The sequence below is a fragment of the Periplaneta americana genome, chromosome 7, assembly GCF_040183065.1.
Source record: "Periplaneta americana isolate PAMFEO1 chromosome 7, P.americana_PAMFEO1_priV1, whole genome shotgun sequence".
NCBI classification, from domain to species: Eukaryota; Metazoa; Arthropoda; class Insecta; order Blattodea; family Blattidae; genus Periplaneta; species Periplaneta americana.
Genome location: NC_091123.1, coordinates 7,971,125 through 7,993,803, shown reverse-complemented (window position 1 = coordinate 7,993,803; position 22,679 = coordinate 7,971,125). Strand labels below are relative to the sequence as shown.

Sequence of the window (22,679 nt, the reverse complement as noted above, 5' to 3'; positions counted from 1 at the left end):
CCAGACGACGTGATTAAATAATTATTCTAATGAGTTTGCTAAATGCTTGTGACTCATCTGTTACTTTTATACCACTTTCAACATGAACAACAGTTTCTGGTCACTTCCTTATGATTGGTGAGCTTATTCACACGTAATACCTCCTTAATTATTCCAAGCGTCAGCTATTAGACTATGCCTTCAAATTGTTTAATTATATTAATAAGTTCGCTGTGAAATATCTATTGTGTATCCAATGGGTGTCCATTTCAAGCAAGAGAGGGAGCGGTAGATTTCCCTCATTCCACTCGTACGATGCTAAAAATTCCAGTGCCTGCTATATTACACAGCAGCGTATTTACTGGGTCGTGATCTCAATCTTGGTTTATGGAAGTGTTGTATTTGAATTGCATTTTATTCCCACAACACAGATCAAACATAACGCACACTCGCCTGGGCAAGTTCATGTTCGAAGGCAGTTCTTATAAATAACTATTTTGTACTAAAATACAAAATAACAAACATTCAATAAAATTACAAAATTTAATACAATATTATGATGTACTAATATAAATTATTAAGACAAAACTCAGAAAATCAACTCTAAAGCATAATATACGTTTGAGTGAATAAATATATTGATAATATGACATAGAAACAAGGTAAAAAAAGGGATATGAATATCAAACAACTGCTTCATTCTTAAATTTATCAAAAATAAAATCATATATATATATATATATATATTTATGCTCGACCATGCCGAAATGTAGTAATTATACACCTGGTAGTAGCCTTTTAATGCACCTCATTAAAGTACACCTATTCATTATAGTTCAGTTGTTCAGCCAATGAGAAATCACCATTGTACCATTATAAAACCGCAAGTATCGATTATTCTCGGATATGCAATCGAAAGACAAGTAGCGAAACGTCACGGAGGCTGGAAATCCAATACTGTCGCAGAAGGTTATGTTCTGTTACTATAATAATTAGCGTTAATTGTTAATAATATTCAAATAAATTCAATTTTTCATCTCGTTTTTCAATTCTAAACCAATTTCCAGGTTATATCAATATTAATGTTCATGTTATTCTCTAGATTATATCAAGGTCAATGACATTCATCCCTCGGAAAAAATCAATACTTTCGCGTCTGCGCACATCTCACAATTTAGAAGGTCAGTTCTGCTCTTCACTTAGATAACCATAACATGAATACTTATGAATAATTTCAAGTTAGAAATACGGTCGAGCATAAAAAGTCGTATGGAACTTGCCTATAATGGTAATTAAGACGCTCGTATGAAAATTATGAAACTCGCTTGCGCTCGTTTCATAAACAAACATACTCGCGTCTTAATTAGTACCATTATAGACTCGTTGCATAATGTACTATTTTGTAATTATAATTGTAAATGTATTCTTAATATTGTAGTTGTAATCCCCTGGTAGAGGGGAAGAGAAGGCCTGTGGCCTTATCGTAGCTTCCAGGTTAAATAAATAAATAAAAAATAATAAATAAATAAACAAACAAACAAACAAACAAATAAATAAATAAATAAATAAATAAATAAATAAATAAATAAATAAATAAATAAATAAATAAATAAATAAATAAATAAATAAATAAATAAGTAAGTAAATAAATAAATACTACTAAGTATAGGTCTGAATTTATTATCAATACCGAGTTGTATGACCTCGGTCCGTAACTCTGGCTATGATTTATTCCAGTGGTTGTGTAACATTTAGGTTTAGCTAAAGGACATGTCACATTTCTTCTGGTAGACTAAACATGCGGTTATTCTTTATATTTTTTGAACATCTTTATAATAATATTTTAATAACGTAGGCTATATTTATACATGTTTCAATTAAAGAAGCATTAAAATCGGAATAAATCAAATTGTTGAATAATCAATTGATTTCTTTAAGCAAATTTTAATTAAGTGTACATTTTGTTGTTCCACCATATTGGATGACAAATTGAACGAACCTACATAAATTAATCTCAGAATATTTGTAGACACGTAAGATCGAAGAATAACAACTTATAAGTTAAGATCTAATTTGTAAGTATCTGTAAACCTTTACTACTGCTACTGCTACTACTATTGTTGCTGCTACTAATACTGCTACTGCTGCTTCTATTACTATTACTGCTACTGCTACTCAGGAAGTCAATCAATAATACTATATAAATCTTTAAACACAGATTGTCACAGAAGGCTTTTAGACCCAATTTGTTCACCCCTGTTCTCTAATGAGAAATGAAAGACGGAGATCGGATGTAGTGATGCGGAAAGCAGAGTCAGACGAGGAAAATCCTATCAGAATCCGTATAAATTCCACGTTACAGTGAACGTAAGGGTATTCTGTTTCCATGAAGAACATATTTTTGTTACAAATGTGGAGGATATCAGGGTGATAAAAATAAGACCTTTTTGATACTTTATTCAGAATATACAAAGAAACATACATCCAGAATATTTTACATCCAGACGCAAAAGCAAGTTGATATTTGAGACAGATATTCGGTTTTCACTTTACACATCACACTTCTCAAAGATGAGTACAAAGGAAAGATAGTGAGTAACAATACATAGATATTATTGACTTTCACCCTATAAAGTACGAACGTACATATATACAAATAGAAAATTCTCTTTCTTGTGTAATAACATGGGCGTTACTTATACTCGCTATATCACAGACCATTTCCTGGATCACTTTAGCCACAGTTGTTGGTTTTACATCTCACCTTTCAAAACATTGCTTTCCAATGATGCCAACTTTTGCAGAAAGAAGGATCTACGTCCATAAACTCAAGAAGATACGTTTCTCTCTCTTTCCTTTGGTAACATTTAGATAAATAGTTAAAATATTATTAAATTTGCGACTAGAGTCAACCTTAATCTGTTATGTATACTGTGTTACTTGTAATTGGTTCAGGGTGACCGCCTTCAAAATTTCCAAGGCGGGAAAAGTAACATATCTGTTCAACATAGGCTATATTGTACGAGATAATTAAATTCTGAAACGTTTTTATTTTCGGTTACTTTTTATAGGACTAAAATAGAAAATAATATCTTCATGGCCGGTTTCACCAAGTTTCAATAAATCATTCCAAATGAAACATTAACTAGTGAACATTAAAATATTTAACGATTCACTAATATGCGAGCTGTTCACCAACCAAATTTTCTTAACATTTAATGAACAGTAAGTAATGCTTCATTACGGATAAATGTGTTCAATGAATTTTTCATAACTATATCACGACGTTTCATGAAACCACAGCCTACTATATCGCAAATCGTGTGCTATATCATTCGCATGCGGGCCAACAATGAAGCAACGCGGTTACAAAATATAACCACAGTCTAGTATATAGTCACGAAGCTCAGTACGTAGTAAATATGCATCCATAGATAGTTGCTAACCACTAGGATCGCTAATATCGCCTCATTAAATACAATGCGAAATAGTACCGGCACAGTCTATTGTTTCTTGCACCCTAACAACTCAATCTTCGTGACTGTATATACTAGACTGTGGTAAATTATTATCAAGATTTCGTATCGTAGCGACCGCATAGACTACAGTAAGTTAATAGATAATAGAGTGTGTTAACGCCACGTGACAAGACTGAATAATGCACATAAAAATGAACTTAACAGCGATTTCTGTATGTCAGCTTTAGTCTTAAAGTAGTTTTATGTTGCAACAAAATGGTTGACTGACAGCAGAGAGGGTAGAGCGAGATAAACGGAGGCAATGAGAAAAGGGAATGAAGAAATGCCGAGAAACAGAAAAAGAGAATAAAAACAGTTTGAGTGACATATAATACGGGAACGAAAACGTAAACAAAACGATTGCTGAAGCTGTGAAAGAATGTTTCGGCGTTGTAATGAATCTATTCACGTTCATTGAAGGGAAGCTCCTCTACAGCTATTCAACGGCGATAGCAGCGCTCTGTCCATCGGACGCAGGCTGAATTACATGTCAGGTGCCCGGAACGGGGCTGACCGATTGTCTGCTGGTCCTTTAACTGCCGTAGCAATTTCCGCTCTTCGGCATGCAGTTGTCGTTCGAGCCGTTCACAGGGAAAGGATAATGTGTTGGCTCTCCACACTGGAGACCTGAGTTCAATTTTCTGGGTCTCTAAATGGAATTTGTAGTAAACAAATAATGTGTTTCACGAGGTATTCTTATTTCATCTACTGGAGTTCCATTAACTCTCCATTCATCACCGTTGGCATCGTGGTGTAATTCATATCCACCCTCTAATGTGAATACAGACAACATATACAGGATGATTCTGAAGATTGTGCCATACTCTAGGATCTGATTTCTGACATCATTGTGATGAAAAAAGTTCATATAAACATGTCATTTTTAAAAATTGAGTTACACCCTACTGAATGTTAAACATAAACGTGGAAATTAAGAAGGTTTAATTAAACATTTAAATTATTTATGAGAATGGCATTGAGTGTATTATAAATTCATTAAAGATCATTCGCATTATTATTCACCTGAAAATCTGTATTAAACTGGTTTTCAAACACCCCACCTTCTGCAGCAAATGCATGAAGTCGCCCGACTGTGAACTGAGCGCGTCGCAATCCCTAACTTCCGTTGTTCGGATGCTAGGTAGATACTCGGTGCTGCGATATCTCTAACCCTGGCCCTGATGTAACAGCTTCAGACGTTCAGAGAGAAGGAAGTTCGCAAGAATGTTACGGAAGGAAGAACCGTGATTTTATCCAAAACTATTTAAAATCGGACACATGTATGGCTATATATATATATATATGAACTTTTTTCTTCACAATGATGTCAGGAATGAGATCCTAGAGTATGGCACAATCTTCGTGAATCACCCTGTATGATGGCTAAGTGACATAGACTTACACGTTTTTTCCTCATGTTAAAAATAATTAATTTGTTTTAAAGATGAACCAGTACATAAGTAAAAAATGGTTATTTCAAGAGATCGATGAACCCCCACACATGAAGCAACGGTGACTCCATTTATTTGTCTATAATTTACATTTTTTCAGTTTAGTTCAAATCTATTAACTATTGTTCGAGCAGTAATGGTCGTAAGTATTACGAACCTGAAATAATAATACACAATTAAAAGTTCAATTAACAGTGTTCAGTCATTAATTCATAATTTTATGCCCAAGGCCAAATTTTTCACTGCAAACCCAGCATCCTCAAATCTTTCCTATTTTCTGCCTTCCTCTTAGTCCCCGCAAATGATCTATATATCTTAATGTGGTCTATCATCTCATACCTTCCTCTGCCCCGAACTTCTCTCCCGTTCACCATTGCTTTCTGTGCACCTTTCAGTAGGCAGTTTCTTCTCAGCCAGTGACCCAGCCAATTCCTTGTCATCTTCCTGATCAGTTTCAGCATCATTCTTTCTTCACCCACTCTTTCCAACACAGTTTCATTTCTTATTCTGTCTGTCCACTTCACACGCTCCATTCTTCTCCATATCCACATTTCAAATGCTTTATTAGCTTCTCATCACTTCGTCGTAATGTCCATGTTTCTGCCCCATACAATGCCACACTCCATACAAAGCACTTCACTAATCTCTTCCTTACTTCTTTTTCCATAGGTCCGCAGAAGATGCTCCTTTTTCTATTAAAAGCTTCCTTAGCCATTGCTATCCTCCTTTTGACTTCCTGGCAGCAGCTCATGTTACTGCTTATAGTACACTTCAAGTATTTGAAGCTGTCCACTTGCTCTACTGCCTCATTTAGAATTCGCAAGTTTACCTTCTTTATTTTTCTTCCTATGATCATGTGTTCGTCTTGTTTACATTTATCTTCATCCCATACTGCTCACAGCTGTCATTTAGCTCCAGTAGCACATCCCTTAGTATAATCGACTAACAACGCCATCATCAGAAAATCTTATGCGCTTTATTCTTAAATTATAATAATTAATGTTGAAATGTTTCACAAACAATTGAATTTGTTACGAAATTTAAAAGCAATCTTTATCGACATTCAGTTTAAGTGACCATTTCTTGTGATGATCGTGCTTGTTAAGTGATCAGTGATTGCGGTGGAACTATTGATGCTGATGAATTCTTTATGAAGAAAACTGCTCAAAATAAATGGGAACAGAGTGATAAATTGGAATGTAGTAGTGACAGTGAAACTAACAGCTCGTGTTCATCATTAGTGTTCACCGCTGTGGAGTAACGGTTAGCGTGTCTGACCGTAAAACGAAAGGCCTTGATTCAAATTCTGCTTGGGGCAAGTTACCTGCTTGAGGTTTTTCCGGGGTTTTCTCTTAACATATTAAGACCAAATGCTGAGTAACTTTCGGCGCTGGACCCTGGACTCATTTCACTGGTATTATCACTTTCAACTCGTTCGACGTTAGATAACAATTGCAGTTGAAAAAGCGTCGTAAAATAAACTGATGAAAATCACCATTTGTGCAAGGGTAAACAAAGCAGTGAACGGGGAAAGGTAGTGTATAGGAGTCATAGTTTTCAACCGCTTTTGATTAAACAATATTAAATGAAAAATCAGACGACGTTATTTTATGTAAAATATATAAGAAATTATTGATCATTTTTTTAAATTTTTATAAAACAATATATATATTTTTAAATTCTTGAGAAACAGCAACTGAAGTTTTCTCGGGTTTTCATGCAGAGTCTTGCCCCCACCTCTAACATTTCAAAGAAGTCGATGCCTACCAGGAGAAATATCAAGACTCATCTTTAAGGCCAGAAACGAACTGCGAATAGAAGCTGGTCATTTCTTGCCAAGAGTGTGGGAATGATATCCAATTATCGGCTAATATCTCCGTTACGAATTCAGTCGCGCCTCGTAGGACTTCTCATGACTTCAGAGGTAAGTCACCACTGTCCAGAACATATGTTTCATTATCGGCGTTTCCAAAGTGCTAATAAAGGACCGTACCACAACTTTCGGTTGAAACTCTCTTCCAAAGTTTGCACACAGATAATTAGTGAGATGGGAAATCGACGTACAAAAAACTAACTGCCAATACAAACTGTTAAGATGAAAAAAAATGTTATGTTTAACTTCTACTGGAATCAACTTCCTTGGGTTAGGCCATAAGAGGTCTGAGTTTGAGTCCCAGTCTGGGTATACAGAGTGTTTTCGAAGTGCACTGCCAATTTTTCTAATTTGTTTTATTTTACGACACCTTATTAACTGCGATGTTATCTAGTGTTTGAATGAAATGGAGGTGATAATGCCATCGAAATTAGTCCAGGATCCTGTGTCGAAAGTTACCCAGCATTTGCTCTTCATGGGTTGAGGGAAAACCCCGGAAAATCTCAACCAGATAACTTGTCCCAATCTGATTTTGAACCCGGGAACGCTCGTTTCACGGTCAGATATGCTAACCGTTACTCCACAGCGTTGGACCCCGACAAATTTAAGGGGCGGGGGAGAAGTACATCTTTCGCTAGTATAATTTTACTTTATTTGAACAGTTAATATTAAAAATTACGGAGGAAAAAAGAGTGGCGCTTCTTGACGTTGAGCACCATTCTTTTGTTTTTGGATTAAAATAAAGACGCATAAACTTTTGACACAGAATACGTCTTTCACCCCATCGACTATGGGCACCCATTCCGCAATCCGTTGTGAAACAAAATGAGAGAATTTCAAATATACTTACGACACTATGAGCCACATCAGACTACTGAGACTATTAACAGTTAGGCATGGACCAATGACGTCACCTCCCCTAGCTACAGGCATGAGGGCTCTGAGTTTGCGTATAAAATCAGACGTTCCGCGAGGATTCTCTCAGTAATATCTCGGCATCGAGAGCAGTTACAGATCTGTGTGACCACTTGTTTGATTTGTAATCGCGAGTTCTGTGACATTAAAGTGATAATAGACGCGTTCGAGGTATTTCGAATGAACCATAGTGAAAAATTTGTTGTGAGCTGGGAGAAATTTAGAAATGTCGCTTTATACGAAGAGAAATGTATTGCATGCTCTTTATTAATTACTTCTCTTATCATAGATCGTTATTGTGCATTTGTAAACAGAAACAAAAATAAAACATTCAAACCAACACAACTGTGGTTTCATTTCCTAAACTGGGTGCCGTATTTTATGTGCCGATGTATGCCTGATACAGCGAAGGTTATTTTATACAAATTGTTGTATTTCATGTGCATCATTACTGGGTAAATTACCTCGTAGATACTGATTATCAGCAAAATGTGGGCAATGGTTTAGGAGAAATAGACATACACAGAAGGACAGATATGTGAAGCCATGTCCAAATCCCCCCTTTTGATATGTTTTTTTTTCTCTCGGAAAATCAAGTCAATTTTCTTGTGTACAAGATTTTTATAGCCTCAAAACCTCCTTGTTTGTCTTCCGCAGATTTGATTACATTAGAAATAACACGAGCAGCTGGTTCGTGGGAAATGCTGCAGCTTTGGGATGTACCAAAGTTTCACTGAGAGAGAACTTGACCACGTAACTTTTGTTGACGTAGCGGTGCATCAAAGCTACAGCTCGAAGCCTTCATGGCTTCCGATCGTCTTTGCTCTGTTACATGTTGATTTTGGTGGTGACTGATGTTCTAATGTTCTGTAGGGTTTTGGTTGCTAAGCGACTACAGACGGAGAGCCACCGTTCCATGCACCCAGTTGTGTCGGATTTGGACGCTATAATCTGATTTAATCTATTCAGAGCCTTTGATACTTTCTTCCTGTACTTACTAAGGCGACGGAAAAGAAATAAAAAAAAGAATAGAAATACGGACTTTGCAAGGCAATGTATCACACGAGCGGTTTGTTTAATAAAACTGATAATACTGTAGTTATTTGTGCAACTAGTGCATGCAATATTTTATCCACGATCACTTAATAATGTTTATTTTTAAAATAGGCCTTAGTAATTTTTAATAATAATTTTTAAAATAGAAATATCAATCATTAAATGTAGGCTAGATCATGTAATCCATAGATCATAGTAAATTTAAATTATGGTTTATTTAACGACGCTCGCAACTGCCGAGGTTATATCAGCGTCGTCGGTGTGCTGGAATTTTGTCCCTCAGGAGTTCTTTTACATGACAGTAAATCTAGTGACATGAGCCTGTCGCTTTCAAGCACACTTAAATGCCATCGACCTGAGCCGGGATCGAACCCGCAATCTCGGGCACAGAAGGCCAGCGCTATACCGCCTGCGCCACCGAGAGCGACTAGATCATAGTAAATCATTGATTATATCATGGCAAACTAATAATGTTTACAATTGATGTAGCCCTAACAATATGTTCAAAAATATTAATTCTTTCGCTGAAATATTTACTGACGTTTGTTTTCATGGACATCATAGTCCGCAAGATGGAATAATACGACCACAGAGACGAAGGCTTATGAGAGATAGATAAATACTCAAAATAAGCTAGGAAAAGCTCTTATTTGTAATTACATTGTTCCGTCGATTTAGTAGAATGCGTTTGAGTCTAAAGAAAGCAGAAAACAGTAGAATGTGGTCTGTTGTTGTGACGATAATCCAAGTCCCCGCATACCGGTAAGGCATCATGTCACAGACACGTTCACGTCTGAGTATTTTTGAAAAAGGAAATATTATTAAACGCCATGAAAACGGCGCAAATATTAATGATATTGATGGAGAGTTTAAGAAAATTATTAATTTATTACTTTAGTTATTTATTTATTAATTTAATTAATTAATTTATTCAATCATTCATTTCTTCATTTATTTAATTATGTATGTACCTATTTATTATTGAATTTTATAGATAGATATATTCTAGGAAATAAAATTAACTTCTATTAACATTGTACCAGATTCACTTTTTATGGTAATGAATTAACAACTCGTAAATACCCATTCTCGTATGATCGATTTTTTATTGTCCATAATATTCCTTAGCTTTCATGCTCTACCTAAATATGCTTCTTTCCGACTGCAGGGAACTTGCTCCGCATGTTATATCTAGTTAAGTAGGTAAATTTTGGTTTTATCCTGGGTATATCGACGGAGCAGTGTACCTACATTTTTACGTTGGCACCATTTCAGAAAGCGCTCATACGCCAATTCATATGCAACTTTCGATTTTTCTGGTAAAAGAAATGAAATAACAGTTGAAACCTGAAGGAAAGCTCTCTTCAGAATCACTGATTTGAGCGAAAGAATTGATGTTTTTGGGAGTGCGATAATGAGTTGATTACCATGATGAAATAAGTGTGGATAAGCAGACATCACTAAAAACGATCGTGGATAAGTTATTATAAAAAATTATCTATATTACAGTTAAACCTCAGTAGGACGATTTAATGCGGAATTAATAAATGTTGTTGGAGTATTATTAATTGTTACTGCTTTGAGAAATGTTCGTGCATGATGGAGGATAAGTCAAGGAGATTAGACAGAGAAAGTAAAATTAATTAAACTAATTTACAAAAAATGTTTTCTTCAATTAAAACCAGCAATAAAATTTCGTCTATACTACTTATGTTGTTGTTGTTGCCCTGGTTTAAATCCTGGTTGGGACAAGTTAGTTGGAAGAGGTTTTCCCTCAACCCATTAAGAGGAAATGCTGGGTAACTTTCGGCGCTGGACCCTGGACTCATTTCGCTGGCATTATCACCTTCATTTAACTCGGACGCTAGATAACCATAGCAGCTGATAAAACGTCGTGAAATAACCAATTAATAGTAATAATACTTACTTACTTACAAATGGCATTTAAGGAACACGCAGGTTCATTGCCGCCCTCACATAAGCCCGCCATCGGTCCCTATCCTGTGCAAGATTAATCCAATCTCTACTATCATATCCCACCTCCCTCAAATCCATTTTAATATTATCCTCCCATCTACGTCTCGGCCTCCCCAAAGGTCTTTTTCCCTCTGATCTTCCAACTAACACTCTATATGCATTCTGGATTCGCTCATACGTGCTACATGCCATTAATAATAATAATAATAATAATAATAATAATAATAATAATAATAATAATAATAATAATAATAATAATAATAACATAAAATAATAATAATAATAATAATAATAATAATAATAATAATAATAATAATAATAATAATAGCAGGATCGACTGTTATTCACAGCTTATTTCATTACGTTCATTAGACCCAGTTAAATCTTACAGCAAATTGAATTTATTTATTTATCCTAATTAAATTACTCTAATTTCTGTGTAGACGTCACCATAGGGATTTCTTCAAATCCTCTGTTACTTTTTTGTTAACATGGTTATATTGCACTCCGAAGAATCAATTAGCCTACACTACTCTATTTTGTTCGCTATAAATTCCACAATATTTGAGGGATTTCAAGCCAGGTCTGCAGAGTGGAAAGCCGATTCCCTCGTCGTTCCACTGACTTGGTGAAAAGTGAACAGAGATGATGAAGTGAAGTGCAGAGCTGTACACTCTTCTCAACGAGAGGCAGTCCATTTCTCAAGTACGTCGTGCGGTGGGGTGACAGCCCCTGACATTGGTTAAGGGCGGTCACCCTTAATCGTGCGGTTAACATCCAGAACGTTACACAACACGTCACCCCAACTCGCTCAGTGTTTATCTTGTGGTGAAATCACATGCATGCTAACTTGTCATACGTACCCGCTCTTACACGGTCAGCTATGAGTCCTGTACGCTGGAAAACTAGTTGAGAGTGGACCTCACCCTGATTTTAGGATCAATATGCTCATATTGCCCTTTTAAAATTATCTCATAGTCCAAGAAGTTAAAAAATGTTTTGAGTTACTTTTTACATTGCTGGCGAAATATAGAAATCACAAAATTTCGAGAGTTTCACTTACGTCTTTAAATGGAAAAACGATTAACCGAAACCCTACAATCACGAGAAACATTTATGCTGTTTGTAATTGTTATTGTGAGCATGGTTGGGATTGTAAGAATGTTTGGGATTTGAACACACAAATTCCACAATTTGGGACATCTGGCCGAAATCTACGGCTGACCACTAGGATCCAGAATACAAAGCAGAGATTAAATTAAAAATACAATATGATTGCGGAGAGAATACGGAACAATATAAATTTAAAAATAAAGTACAATTTGATTTCGGAGAAACATGAGATGGAAATACATTGAAGAGTAATGAAATGAAGTAAAAAAATTACATAGTATTATACAAATGATTGTGTAAAATGGATAATGGTTTTGGTTAACTTAAATGAAGTTCCTCTAGCGCCAAAAAAAGTTCGACATTTATTTTAATTTCTGTCTCCAAATTCCCACATTTCAATTTAATAAGATGGAGCCTTCTCGTTAACTACGTCATAATCGCTTCCTCATTCCATGAGGCCTAGTCTGCAGACAACAATGCAATTGATAGTCGAAACGATTCACACATCAATGTGACGCCAATGAGTTGTTTTAAATTGTAATGAATATGTTATTACAGAAAATTGGATTATTTATTAATAACCCCATTTATATACGAATAATAATGTTTCAATAATGCTTTATTTAATTAAAATTTAAGTTGAATATTTGAGCTGCTCGGGTGAAGACAATGTTAAGTGACATTTTCATTATTAATGAAAATAATGTTACGTCACATGTTCTTTTCAGAGCTATTTGTGTTTTCTATGCGAGACGTTTTATATTGAAGTTTCAAATGTTGGCAATACATGTCAGTACTACTTGAGCATGAGTTTTTCAAACATTAAAGTTACTGTATTTCAATTTGTATTTTTAGTCACTTAACATTGTCTTCACCCGAGCAGCTCATTTCATTAAGATTTTAGACGTTAAAAATCAAGTTCCTTGTGATGTCACATTCATTTGTTTTCCCTTTACATTTTATCACGGCTGGCTGGATTCGAAACTGCTTGTTTTAAGACATAATAATAATTTCAATAATCCAAGATCTACTGCAATTAATAATGTCACCGTTTTAACAGAAACTGTGACGAGATTTCGCGATCTTTTAGGAATGAGGGTTATTATTACCGACAATGAATTAAAATATGGAAAACTTTTGGAGGACACTGACCACTGTAGAGGCGAATAAAATTATAAGATGATGGTCTGTACTGTGAAAGAAAATCTTGTCGTAAATTCTGTTTATTTCTGAACCAATAGGAATAGGAAGTTAAATTTGCTTTGCAGAAGGCGACGTAAAACCAACACCTCCAAACTACAGAAAATTCAACTCTTTGTTCCAGACAAAATACATATTTCGAGCTTCTTTTAAGTATTTGTTCCAGTGCTTTTCAACAGTTCGTTTCACATACCACAGACACAAGGGGCAAATTTCACGTGAGGCTACAACAACACTTGTGCAGCTACTCTGAATTATGCCACGATAGTTAAACTGAGTTATTCGATAACAGTGTGAGCTATCCTACAGTTCAAGGAAACTGAGTTTCTTAGTTCTCTAATAAATTACATTTTTAGCATTTTATTATTTATTTTTAATTCTTAAGAGATGGAAGATGTTCAATGACAGTAACTTCACAGAGTATGTCCTTAAGATCAACAGAATACAATTATTTTCCATTACCATATTGATTTATTTCTTTTATTATTCCTGGAAATAATTGCAACATCGCAATAAATTCAGTAGCACTTGACAACGCATGGGAACACCTCATGTCCGCAGCAGTGAGGGAAAAGATGTGAACAAACAGTCTGCTGCACGCTCCGCTCTGATAAACGCTCTACGTCCCACGGCACTCAGGCCTTAGGATGAAGAACTCGTCTACATTTCGAGGTAACAGCGTTGTCAAGCATTCATTACTTAAACAGGTTTTTTAATAATGAAAATAACATCATTAAAATTCCTCCACATACTCTGTTTCTATGTACTGTCTTCCTTTTCACAGCAAAATATGTAAGAATTAAAAAAAAAAAAAGTTAGCCAAACGATGTACCAAGACTGTTGATAATGATTATGCTTACAATCAAGAATTTCATTAGTAATGGAAATCTATAAAAAGTTTGAGAATGTAGCAAATGTGTCCTTGGTACAAAAACTTCTACGAGATAACATTAGCAGAAATATAGAAGTTACTCATGTGGGTTTGTTAATTGCTTCGGTACCAATTAATGCATACAAAAATATTTCAATATGTTGACGTACCAGTAAGCGACTGTCCTCGTGCAATAAGTGGCACAAATATAATTTGAAAAGCACTGGAAGTCAATAAGTACACAAACATACTGCCTAGAAATAAAACTGCTGGAACGAAAATACATGAATCCTACCATTTTCACGTTAGTGCTGCGGGTTTAGCTCGAAATGTGGAATGAAGAAGAACAATAAACATGTTTACGAATCGAATGAGTGGTTCAGTGAGAGAGACAGAGAGGATGGAGAGAGATATATATCCTACAAAAAAACAAAATCTACAATTTTATAAAAATCTATCGCATTGGAGAATACATTTCACTAGTATGCATGATTTTGATAAACACTGAATTCAAAACATTTATATTTCAGTAAGTTACAAGAATTCTTACAAAAGTCACATTTTAATTTCTCTTAATGAACCACTCAGATGTCCGGTACCGGGTATCAGTATAAAAATGTAGTGTATCACATTGTTTTTACGTAATGGTGAGTTTATACATCATACAAACTTGTGCTGAATGGTTTGTGCATGAAATTTATACCGTATTATACACCGAGTTGAATTTTGAATGAGAGATACCGTCATTTGTTTCTGCGTTCACGACGTCATAGGTTTGTTTGTCGAACCTAACCAAAGATAGACGATTTTACTGGTGTAATAACTTATGGTACTTTCGAATGACTGAGTTTTGTACTTAGTGTTTTATTTTTTAATTATGCACTTTTTAAAAACACGTATTATTTTGTCAATTGAACAAGAAAATATTGAATTTACCTTTATGAGAAGGTTTCGTAGCGAAAGTTGCTGGAATTGTGGCCAATTGACCAGAAATTCATTCCTGCAATGATCAACATCATAACGCTACTGCTCTCAACTAAAACTTCTATGCGGGAGTAAGTTTCAAGAATAAATTTGTAATGCTCTGTTGTAACATTCATTTCGTCCTAAAGAAATATATATTAAAAAAAATTAAATGAAATTTGGTTGTAATAATAACATAGATGACTTCTTGTTTTTAATATACGGCTGCATTCATTTGTTGACAAAACAAAAGAGCAATACCCAATGTAAAGAACAGACATGACCTACATCGTTTATCTATGCCTTGAGGATTTAACTCGCCTCGTGATGATGAACTCATAGATATGTAGAAACAAGTGCCGGAAGCTTCCATTCAAAATTGAACACGGAGTATATATGTAATATATTGTGGAGACCTCTGTTTGAGAACAGTATTAAGTCTGTAGTTCCGTGATCGTTAACACTTATCTGCAGATGGCTCTGCAATCGATGTCAATTCCTTATATTTTCTACCGTCTTATTGGCCAGTCTTTCTAATTGACCTCAGTTTTAATGTTTAGGCCTTTAGAGTGTTGCTTTAAATGTAAAAACTGTACTAGGCTCGATTGCATGCACAAACCTCCGTTCATTATCAGACACGATCTGAATTTCCTCAGATCACACTTGTACACACGTAGATGCCGAAATTTCACGTTTACATATTTACTTCGTTTGTACAAATTTATACGCACAATCCAATTTGCGCAAATTGCACGAGCGCATAAACAATCCTTAAAACTAACAAATAACAATGCTTACAATATCTTGATGTTGCCACTAAGGGTTACCAACATATCAACATTATAAATTCATCCACTTCCTTTTAATGCACTTCGGAAGTGTTACAGAATACAGCCCATTTGCTGCAGGGGCAATCGTGTGCGTATTCCTTCAGGGTATGAGGGTCTAGAACAGTGGAGTTCACTTCAGATTTAGCTCAACGGGAAAAACCGTTTGCGGGAAGATTACAACAATGTAACATTGATATCTGTGTAGACATCCACCTTCGAAATTGATTTCTTTGCATCACCATGACAACGAATTTTTGTTTCTTTCCAATTGTTCTGGTCGTTGTGTTATCAATATGTACTTTCCTGTAACTAGGCCTGCAAGATCACCAGATATTAACCCAACAGATTATTGGTTGTGGGGTTATCTGAAGGAGAGAGTGTTCTTGAGCAAACCTACGACAATAATTGATGAGTTGAAGGACTCCATCGCACACACTGTGGCAGATATTCCAGAACACGCACTTAAGAGCTGCTGTGTACAGCATTGAAGAAAGGCTGTTACTTGTGCAAGAACAAAATGGTGGATACATACAATGAAGTTATGGAAACGGGTGGTGGTGTAAACAATCCCATTTGTTGGTGTAATATTTTTATTTTTTTTTGGGTTATTTTACGACGCTGTATCAACATCTAGGTTATTTAGCGTCTGAATGAAATGAAGGTGATAATGCCGGTGAAATGAGTCCGGGGTCCAGCACCGAAAGTTATCCAGCATTTGCTCGTATTGGGTTGAGGGAAAACCCCGGAAAAAACCTCAACCAGGTAACTTGCCCCGATCGGGATTCGAACCCGGGCCACCTGGTTTCGCGGCCAGACGCGCTGACCGTTGCTCCACAGGTGTGGACTTGGTGTAATATGCCAGAACTTTTAAGACTGTATAGAAAGAGAACAAAAGTTACCTCTTACTTTTGAAGATCTTGTATATTTACTGGTCGTAAATTTCGCAGTTTTGAAACCGTGTGGAAGCCACGGTGTTGGGTGCGAATCCTGGGAATGGTAGTTTTTCTTCTTCAAATAGTCATGGGTTTAGGCCAGTTCTGCAAACGCCAGGGGAAGGAAGAGTATCATCTTGTTTTCGGACCATCATGTGAGAACCACTGTTCTAGAATGCCGGGTAATGGAATGGAATTGTTCTTTCACGTTACAAAAATCTGTGTACGGTTTCTAGTTACTCCATTATACAGCAAGTGTCCAGCACTGTGACGTACAGGCCGCAAGGTAACAGCACACTCATGTGTTTGACACACACAGCAAGTACCCACTCGCTGCCACACGGTCACGTAGCAAACTGTCCCCCACTATTTATTCCACTTCACTCCTGCGTCATTCTGTGGAGCAGACTCGATGAGGGGCGCTGTGTCGACCCCAGGACTTCTGAGAGCCGGCGTCTTCCCACCCCCGGGCGTCCAGGACTCTCCGATCACCAACACCACTGCACCGCTGTCCGCTTCACCGCTCGCCGCCTCGGCTGCAACAAAAATAATAGGTTCACGTAAGATTAATCTAAAAAGCTAATATGGCCGTCTTTCCAATGCTGCCAACTGTTACCAGATATCACCAAAGCAGGTAAAATAACAAAATAACAAATTAATAATAATAATAATAATAATAATAATAATAATAATAATACTAATAAATATGGGAAATTCCTGTTATTATTCGGTTGAGAAGCTTTTATCATCCAGTCTGCTGTCAAAAAATCTGAAAGTTAGAATTTATAAAACAGTTATATTACCGTTGTTCTGTATGGTTGTGAAACTTGGACTCTCACTCTGAGAGAGGAACATAGGTTAAGGGTGTTTGAGAATAAAGTGCTTAGGAAAATATTTGGGACTAAGAGGGATGAAGTTACAGAAGAATGGAGAAAGTTACACAACGCAGAACTGCACGCATTGTATTCTTCACCTGGCATAATTAGGAACATTAAATCCAGACGTTTGAGATGGGCAGGGCATGTAGCACGTATGGGCGAATCCAAAAATGCATATAGAGTATTAGTTGGTAGGCCGGAGGGAAAATGACCTTTAGGGAGATCGAGAAGTAGATGGGACGATAATATTAAAATGGATTTGAGGGAGGTGGGATATGATTATAGAGAATGGATTAATCTTGCTCAGGATAGGGACCAATGGCAAGCTTATGTGAGAGCGGCAATGAACCTCCGGGTTCCTTAAAAGTAAGTAAGTTTTTTTTATTTTATTGGGTTATTTTACGACGCTGTATCAACATCTAGGATATTTAGCGTCTGAATGATATGAAGGTGATAATGCCGGTGAAATGAGTCCGGGGTGCAACACCGAAAGTTACCCACCATTTGCTCTTATTGGGTTGAAAAAACCTCAACCAGGTAACTTGCCCCGACCGGGATTCGAACTCGGGCCACCTGGTTTCGCAGCCAGACGCGCTGACCGTTACTCCACAGGTGTGGACGTAAGTAAGTAAGTAAGTAAGTAATTAAGTAATAATAATAATAATAATAATAATAATAATAATAATAATAATATATTCGTGACTGATATAATCTAATATTAAACTATATTTTATCTGACAACATGAAATTGACTGATTTGACTAAACAGTTTACGATTCATAAGATCTAACCTAAAAATTTATTTTGTTTGACCACATAAAACAATTAGTACAAACTCCGAAAACCGGGTACCACTTTAAAATGTATGTTGTTTATTTATTAACTAAATGTTGCTGTATTATTTATTAATATTGATGAAGAAATGAAAATCATGTGAGGACAGGAAGAATACACAAAAGTTAGCAACAGGGAATAAAGGATGGGACTAGAGTGGTGGAGATTGGGAATTTGGAGGTTAGAAAATAGAAGAGGAGACGTAGGAAAAGATATAAGCATGTCCTTTATGTAAACAAAAAAGAAGACGCATCGTTACACATTCCTCTACTTGCCGAGAAAATGAAAGAACAAGAAACATTTTTATTCAGGAGCCATAACTAAAACTAAATGTAGAAATGGCATATAGGAAATTGTGTACAACAGTAAACGGAAGAAAATTGATGAAACTCAGACAATTTTTGTATATACTAAAGAAAAAATGAGAAGGGAAACTAAGGTATAAACATGTATTTAAAAATAGTAATTAAAGGGAAAGAGTTTTTGTTAAGAAATAACTAGAATGATTTTACGTAGTATGGAGTATATAGTAAACAGGCAGTGGGGGGGACTAATTCTTGAAGCATTACTGGTTGCTAGTTGAAAGTCATTGTCATGCGTGAGTGATTTTTCACTAAAGAGCTTCAAGTTGTTCAATAAAAAGAAAAATATATACTTAGACCATCATTGTAAACCGACTAATATATTTTAACATTTATTTAAATTTTAAAATATAATTTTCGTAAGTGGAACAATAATGTTAGAAATGTTTACAGTATTAGAATAGGTATTTTATGTAATAAAAAAATTAATTATAATTATCTATTTAGTTGAATCGTGTAAGTTACAGATGAAGTCAAGTGCATTATTATTTAGGTATGCATTTTGAATAATACGTCAAGAAATAAACTTCAAACATTTAACTTTCACAATATGACAAACACAATTATTGAGAAACGTTAAAAAAATATAATCAAGAAATATGTCATATTTCTGACATTCCTGCTTAATATACTGTCGAAAATATTACATGTGTAGATACGCCTTCCATATTTGTTTGGGATGCGCCACAATTTTTGTCGAGATCGTTCTACTAGCGTATGGGAAAATGGTCATTTTTTGCAAACAGTAAAGTTGTGTTTGTTTACGCAGCAATTCAAGCAGAATGTAAAATAAAATAACCTGGGGCGTCTGTTAACATATGCATCGGTTGCGCCAACATTACTGCCGCCATGATGGCTTGTTGAAAAATGAAATATGCGAGGACTCTAAAAATGTATTTAATGTATACAGTTGTAGGTACTATGTCATCAAGACCCAAGAACGGATAAAACATGAACCTAAGGTTTGAAAATAACTTCTCTGTTTATCATAGGTGAGTTTAATACCACTATAAGATCTGAGATTAATGATAATTTCTCGAGCTATACTGATATATTAGTGAGAAAATTGATCTAGGAAGCTCATATCTTCGAGTGACATTTATTAGGAATTTTTGCCGAATGGGACGGGAATACTACAATCTAAATACAATAAATTCATATAGTGTTTTTCGTGAAAATTAACTTACTTGCATTATTTAATGTGCAATTAAAATTATAATGGCGCATGAACTGTCTCACTGCATACTGGATAATAACAATGATAATAATTGTTTTAGAAACAGTTTCGGGAACTTCTGAAATTTAAAAACGTTAACCTTCGTATAAGATAGCGATTCACTTGATTGACATATTGTTACATAACGTATTGTAGTCATACAATGAGGGAAAACTTTATCTGCAAACCCGCAAGAGTATTTTCATCACATAAATCAATGAACTGATATTAATTTCATTTTATTGCTAAGCACTGATCTTTCTTTTCTCCGGCATGTTCTGTAATTCGTTTCCCTTTGGCGTTTCTCGCATCTCTTGCATTTTTAAATTCTAGATCTGCAAAGTGTTTAAAATTTCATTCATATTTTCTAAAATACTTCTCTTGTATCACTTTTGCCGTCGCATTGCTCTTGGTTTTCACAGCATTCTCTTTATACTCATCACGATTTGATTTTGTAATGTTTATACTCCAATGTTTTAAATTGTTTGATATCTGTTGAGTTGGTATTTCTCTTTTCAATTCACAAAATTATTGAAACTAATTCCACACACATTTTCTGTGTGTGTGTGTGTTTTTTTTCTGTGGTTTGTGACTTTGTATTTTGAATTATGAAATAAATTTCATCATTTGGCCAGAACGCCATTGTCGCCATGTTGCAGTGCATACTGAATCTTAGTTACGCCTGTTCAATGAACAGGACAGTTGGAGCTGGTAAAGTCGAAAACGAAAAAGGTCAACCTGAGGGTGAGATAATTTTATGAAAAATCACGACTGTCATTGGTTCATATCTGAGGCATTCTTTACCATTATTCGTAGAAAGTAAGCTGACATAATGTAAGAGAAATAGTGATTATTTACATAAATTATTGACATCAAAGACATCTGAACATGTTTTCTAGGAATTTCAAGGAAATTTATCTAATCACAGTATAAAGATAACCGGAGTATATAAACACTGATGATGATAAATAAATAAGTAAAATGTAAGCGACTGCAAAAGAAAGTGGCTCGATTTTCTATAATGTAATGGGCAAAACGGTCCATTTTCTCTTCACATGATTATTTCTTTGTAATTTTTTCATGTATTTCGGAATATTCATGAACAATTTTTTTTCCATATTCATCATATGTGTGTGATCACATACAAGTACGCACGCACTCAGTCTCACTCTCATCTTTTTCTCTCTCGATCATGGCGCAGATAGTACAGCGTTCATCCGCTAGATGTAGCTAAAATGATGATGCAGTTGTCCCTTTATAATGAGAGTTGAGACATTGGATGACCTTTTTCTGATTGGCTGGAACCAGTTATCACGAACAAGGTTTTAAATAATAATAATAATAATAATAATAATAATAATAATAATAATAATAATAATAATAATAATAATAAATAATAATAATAATAATAATCGTAACATTCTACTGCAGTATAAGTCCTCAGAGATCTGATCGTTTTACTGTGTACTGCGGAAGATGTTATAAGTTGTCCATGTTCTATAAAAATTAATTGATGGCAATAACATGTAGCGATATCAAACATTCGTCACACATATTAAGAGATTTCAAAATTAAGTGGATAATTACTTGTATACAGTGAGAGAGGAAATCACTTTTTATTTTAATACATTTTCTAGAAGCTCCCTTTGAGTTATACAAGTCCTCTTGACGAATCAACACGTTTTGAGACACAGACTTTGTCCAATTTATTAACTTCATTTTAAAAATACAAAGATATATCACCAAATTCTTGCGAGCTGTCAAGGTACAGTGCAAGATTAATCTGGTTAATATTTCCTGATCCATTTTGTGAAAATGGACTTTCAGCTACTTCTATACTTTTGTATGTACTGCGGTACAAAGGCCATTTTCGACTCTTTCAAGGTGCATTAATTTCCTCCATGATCTAATAGTGTGCACCCTGCAGTTCGTCTCAAATTTCATATCTGCAGCTGCCACTGGACTTATGTCAACCTTTCTTCCCTTCTTCTTTTCTCAATTTCTTCCTTTCTTTCTTTCTTTTTTCTCCCTTTATTTCTTTCTTCCGTTCTTTCTGTCTTTCCTTCTTTCTTTATTTTTCTCCCTTTCTTTCTTTTTTCTTTCTTTCTTTTTCTCCCTTTATTTCTTTCTTTCTGTCTTTCCTTCTTTATTTATTTTTCTCCCTTTCTTTCTTTTTTCTTCCTTTCTTTCTTTCTTTCTTTCTTTTTCTTTCTTTCTTTTTTCTCCCTTTATTTATTTCTTTCTTTTTCTCCGTTTCTTTCCTTCTTTCTTTATTTTTCTCCTTTTCTTCCTTCCTTTCTTTTTTCTCCCTTTATTTATTTCTTTCTTTTTCTCCGTTTCTTTCCTTCTTTCTTTCTTTTTCTCCCTTTCTTTCTTTCTTTCTTTCTTTCTTTCTTTCTTTCTTTCTTTCTTTCTTTCTTTTTTCTTCCTTTCTTTCTTTCTTTTTTCTCCCTTTATTTCTTTCTTTCGTTCTTTCTGTCTTTCCTTCTTTATTTTTCTCCCTTTCTTTCTTTCATTCTTTCTTTTTTCTCCCTTTCTTTCTTTTTCTCCCTTTCTTTCTTTTTTTCTTTCTTTCATTCTTTCTTTTTCTCCCTTTCTTTTTCTCCATATCTTTCTTTTTCTTTCATTCTTTCTTTCCTTCTTTCTATCTTTCTTCCTTTTTTCCCTTTCTTTCAGTCTTTCTTTTTTCTCTTTCTTTCCTTCTTTCTTTC

General features: G+C 35.0%; 1 protein-coding gene across 1 annotated transcript in view; it reads right to left on the bottom strand.

Annotated features, from left to right (window-relative positions):
• Positions 1-11,105: 11,105 nt before the first annotated feature.
• Positions 11,106-22,679, bottom strand: part of LOC138702854 (uncharacterized) — a 571,430-nt gene continuing 559,856 nt past the window's right edge. Inside the window, exon 8 of the mRNA XM_069830203.1 lies at positions 11,106-17,214. Within this exon, the coding sequence (XP_069686304.1) occupies positions 17,045-17,214 (170 nt within the window). The 3' untranslated portion in view covers positions 11,106-17,044. The remainder of the gene's footprint in view (positions 17,215-22,679) is intronic.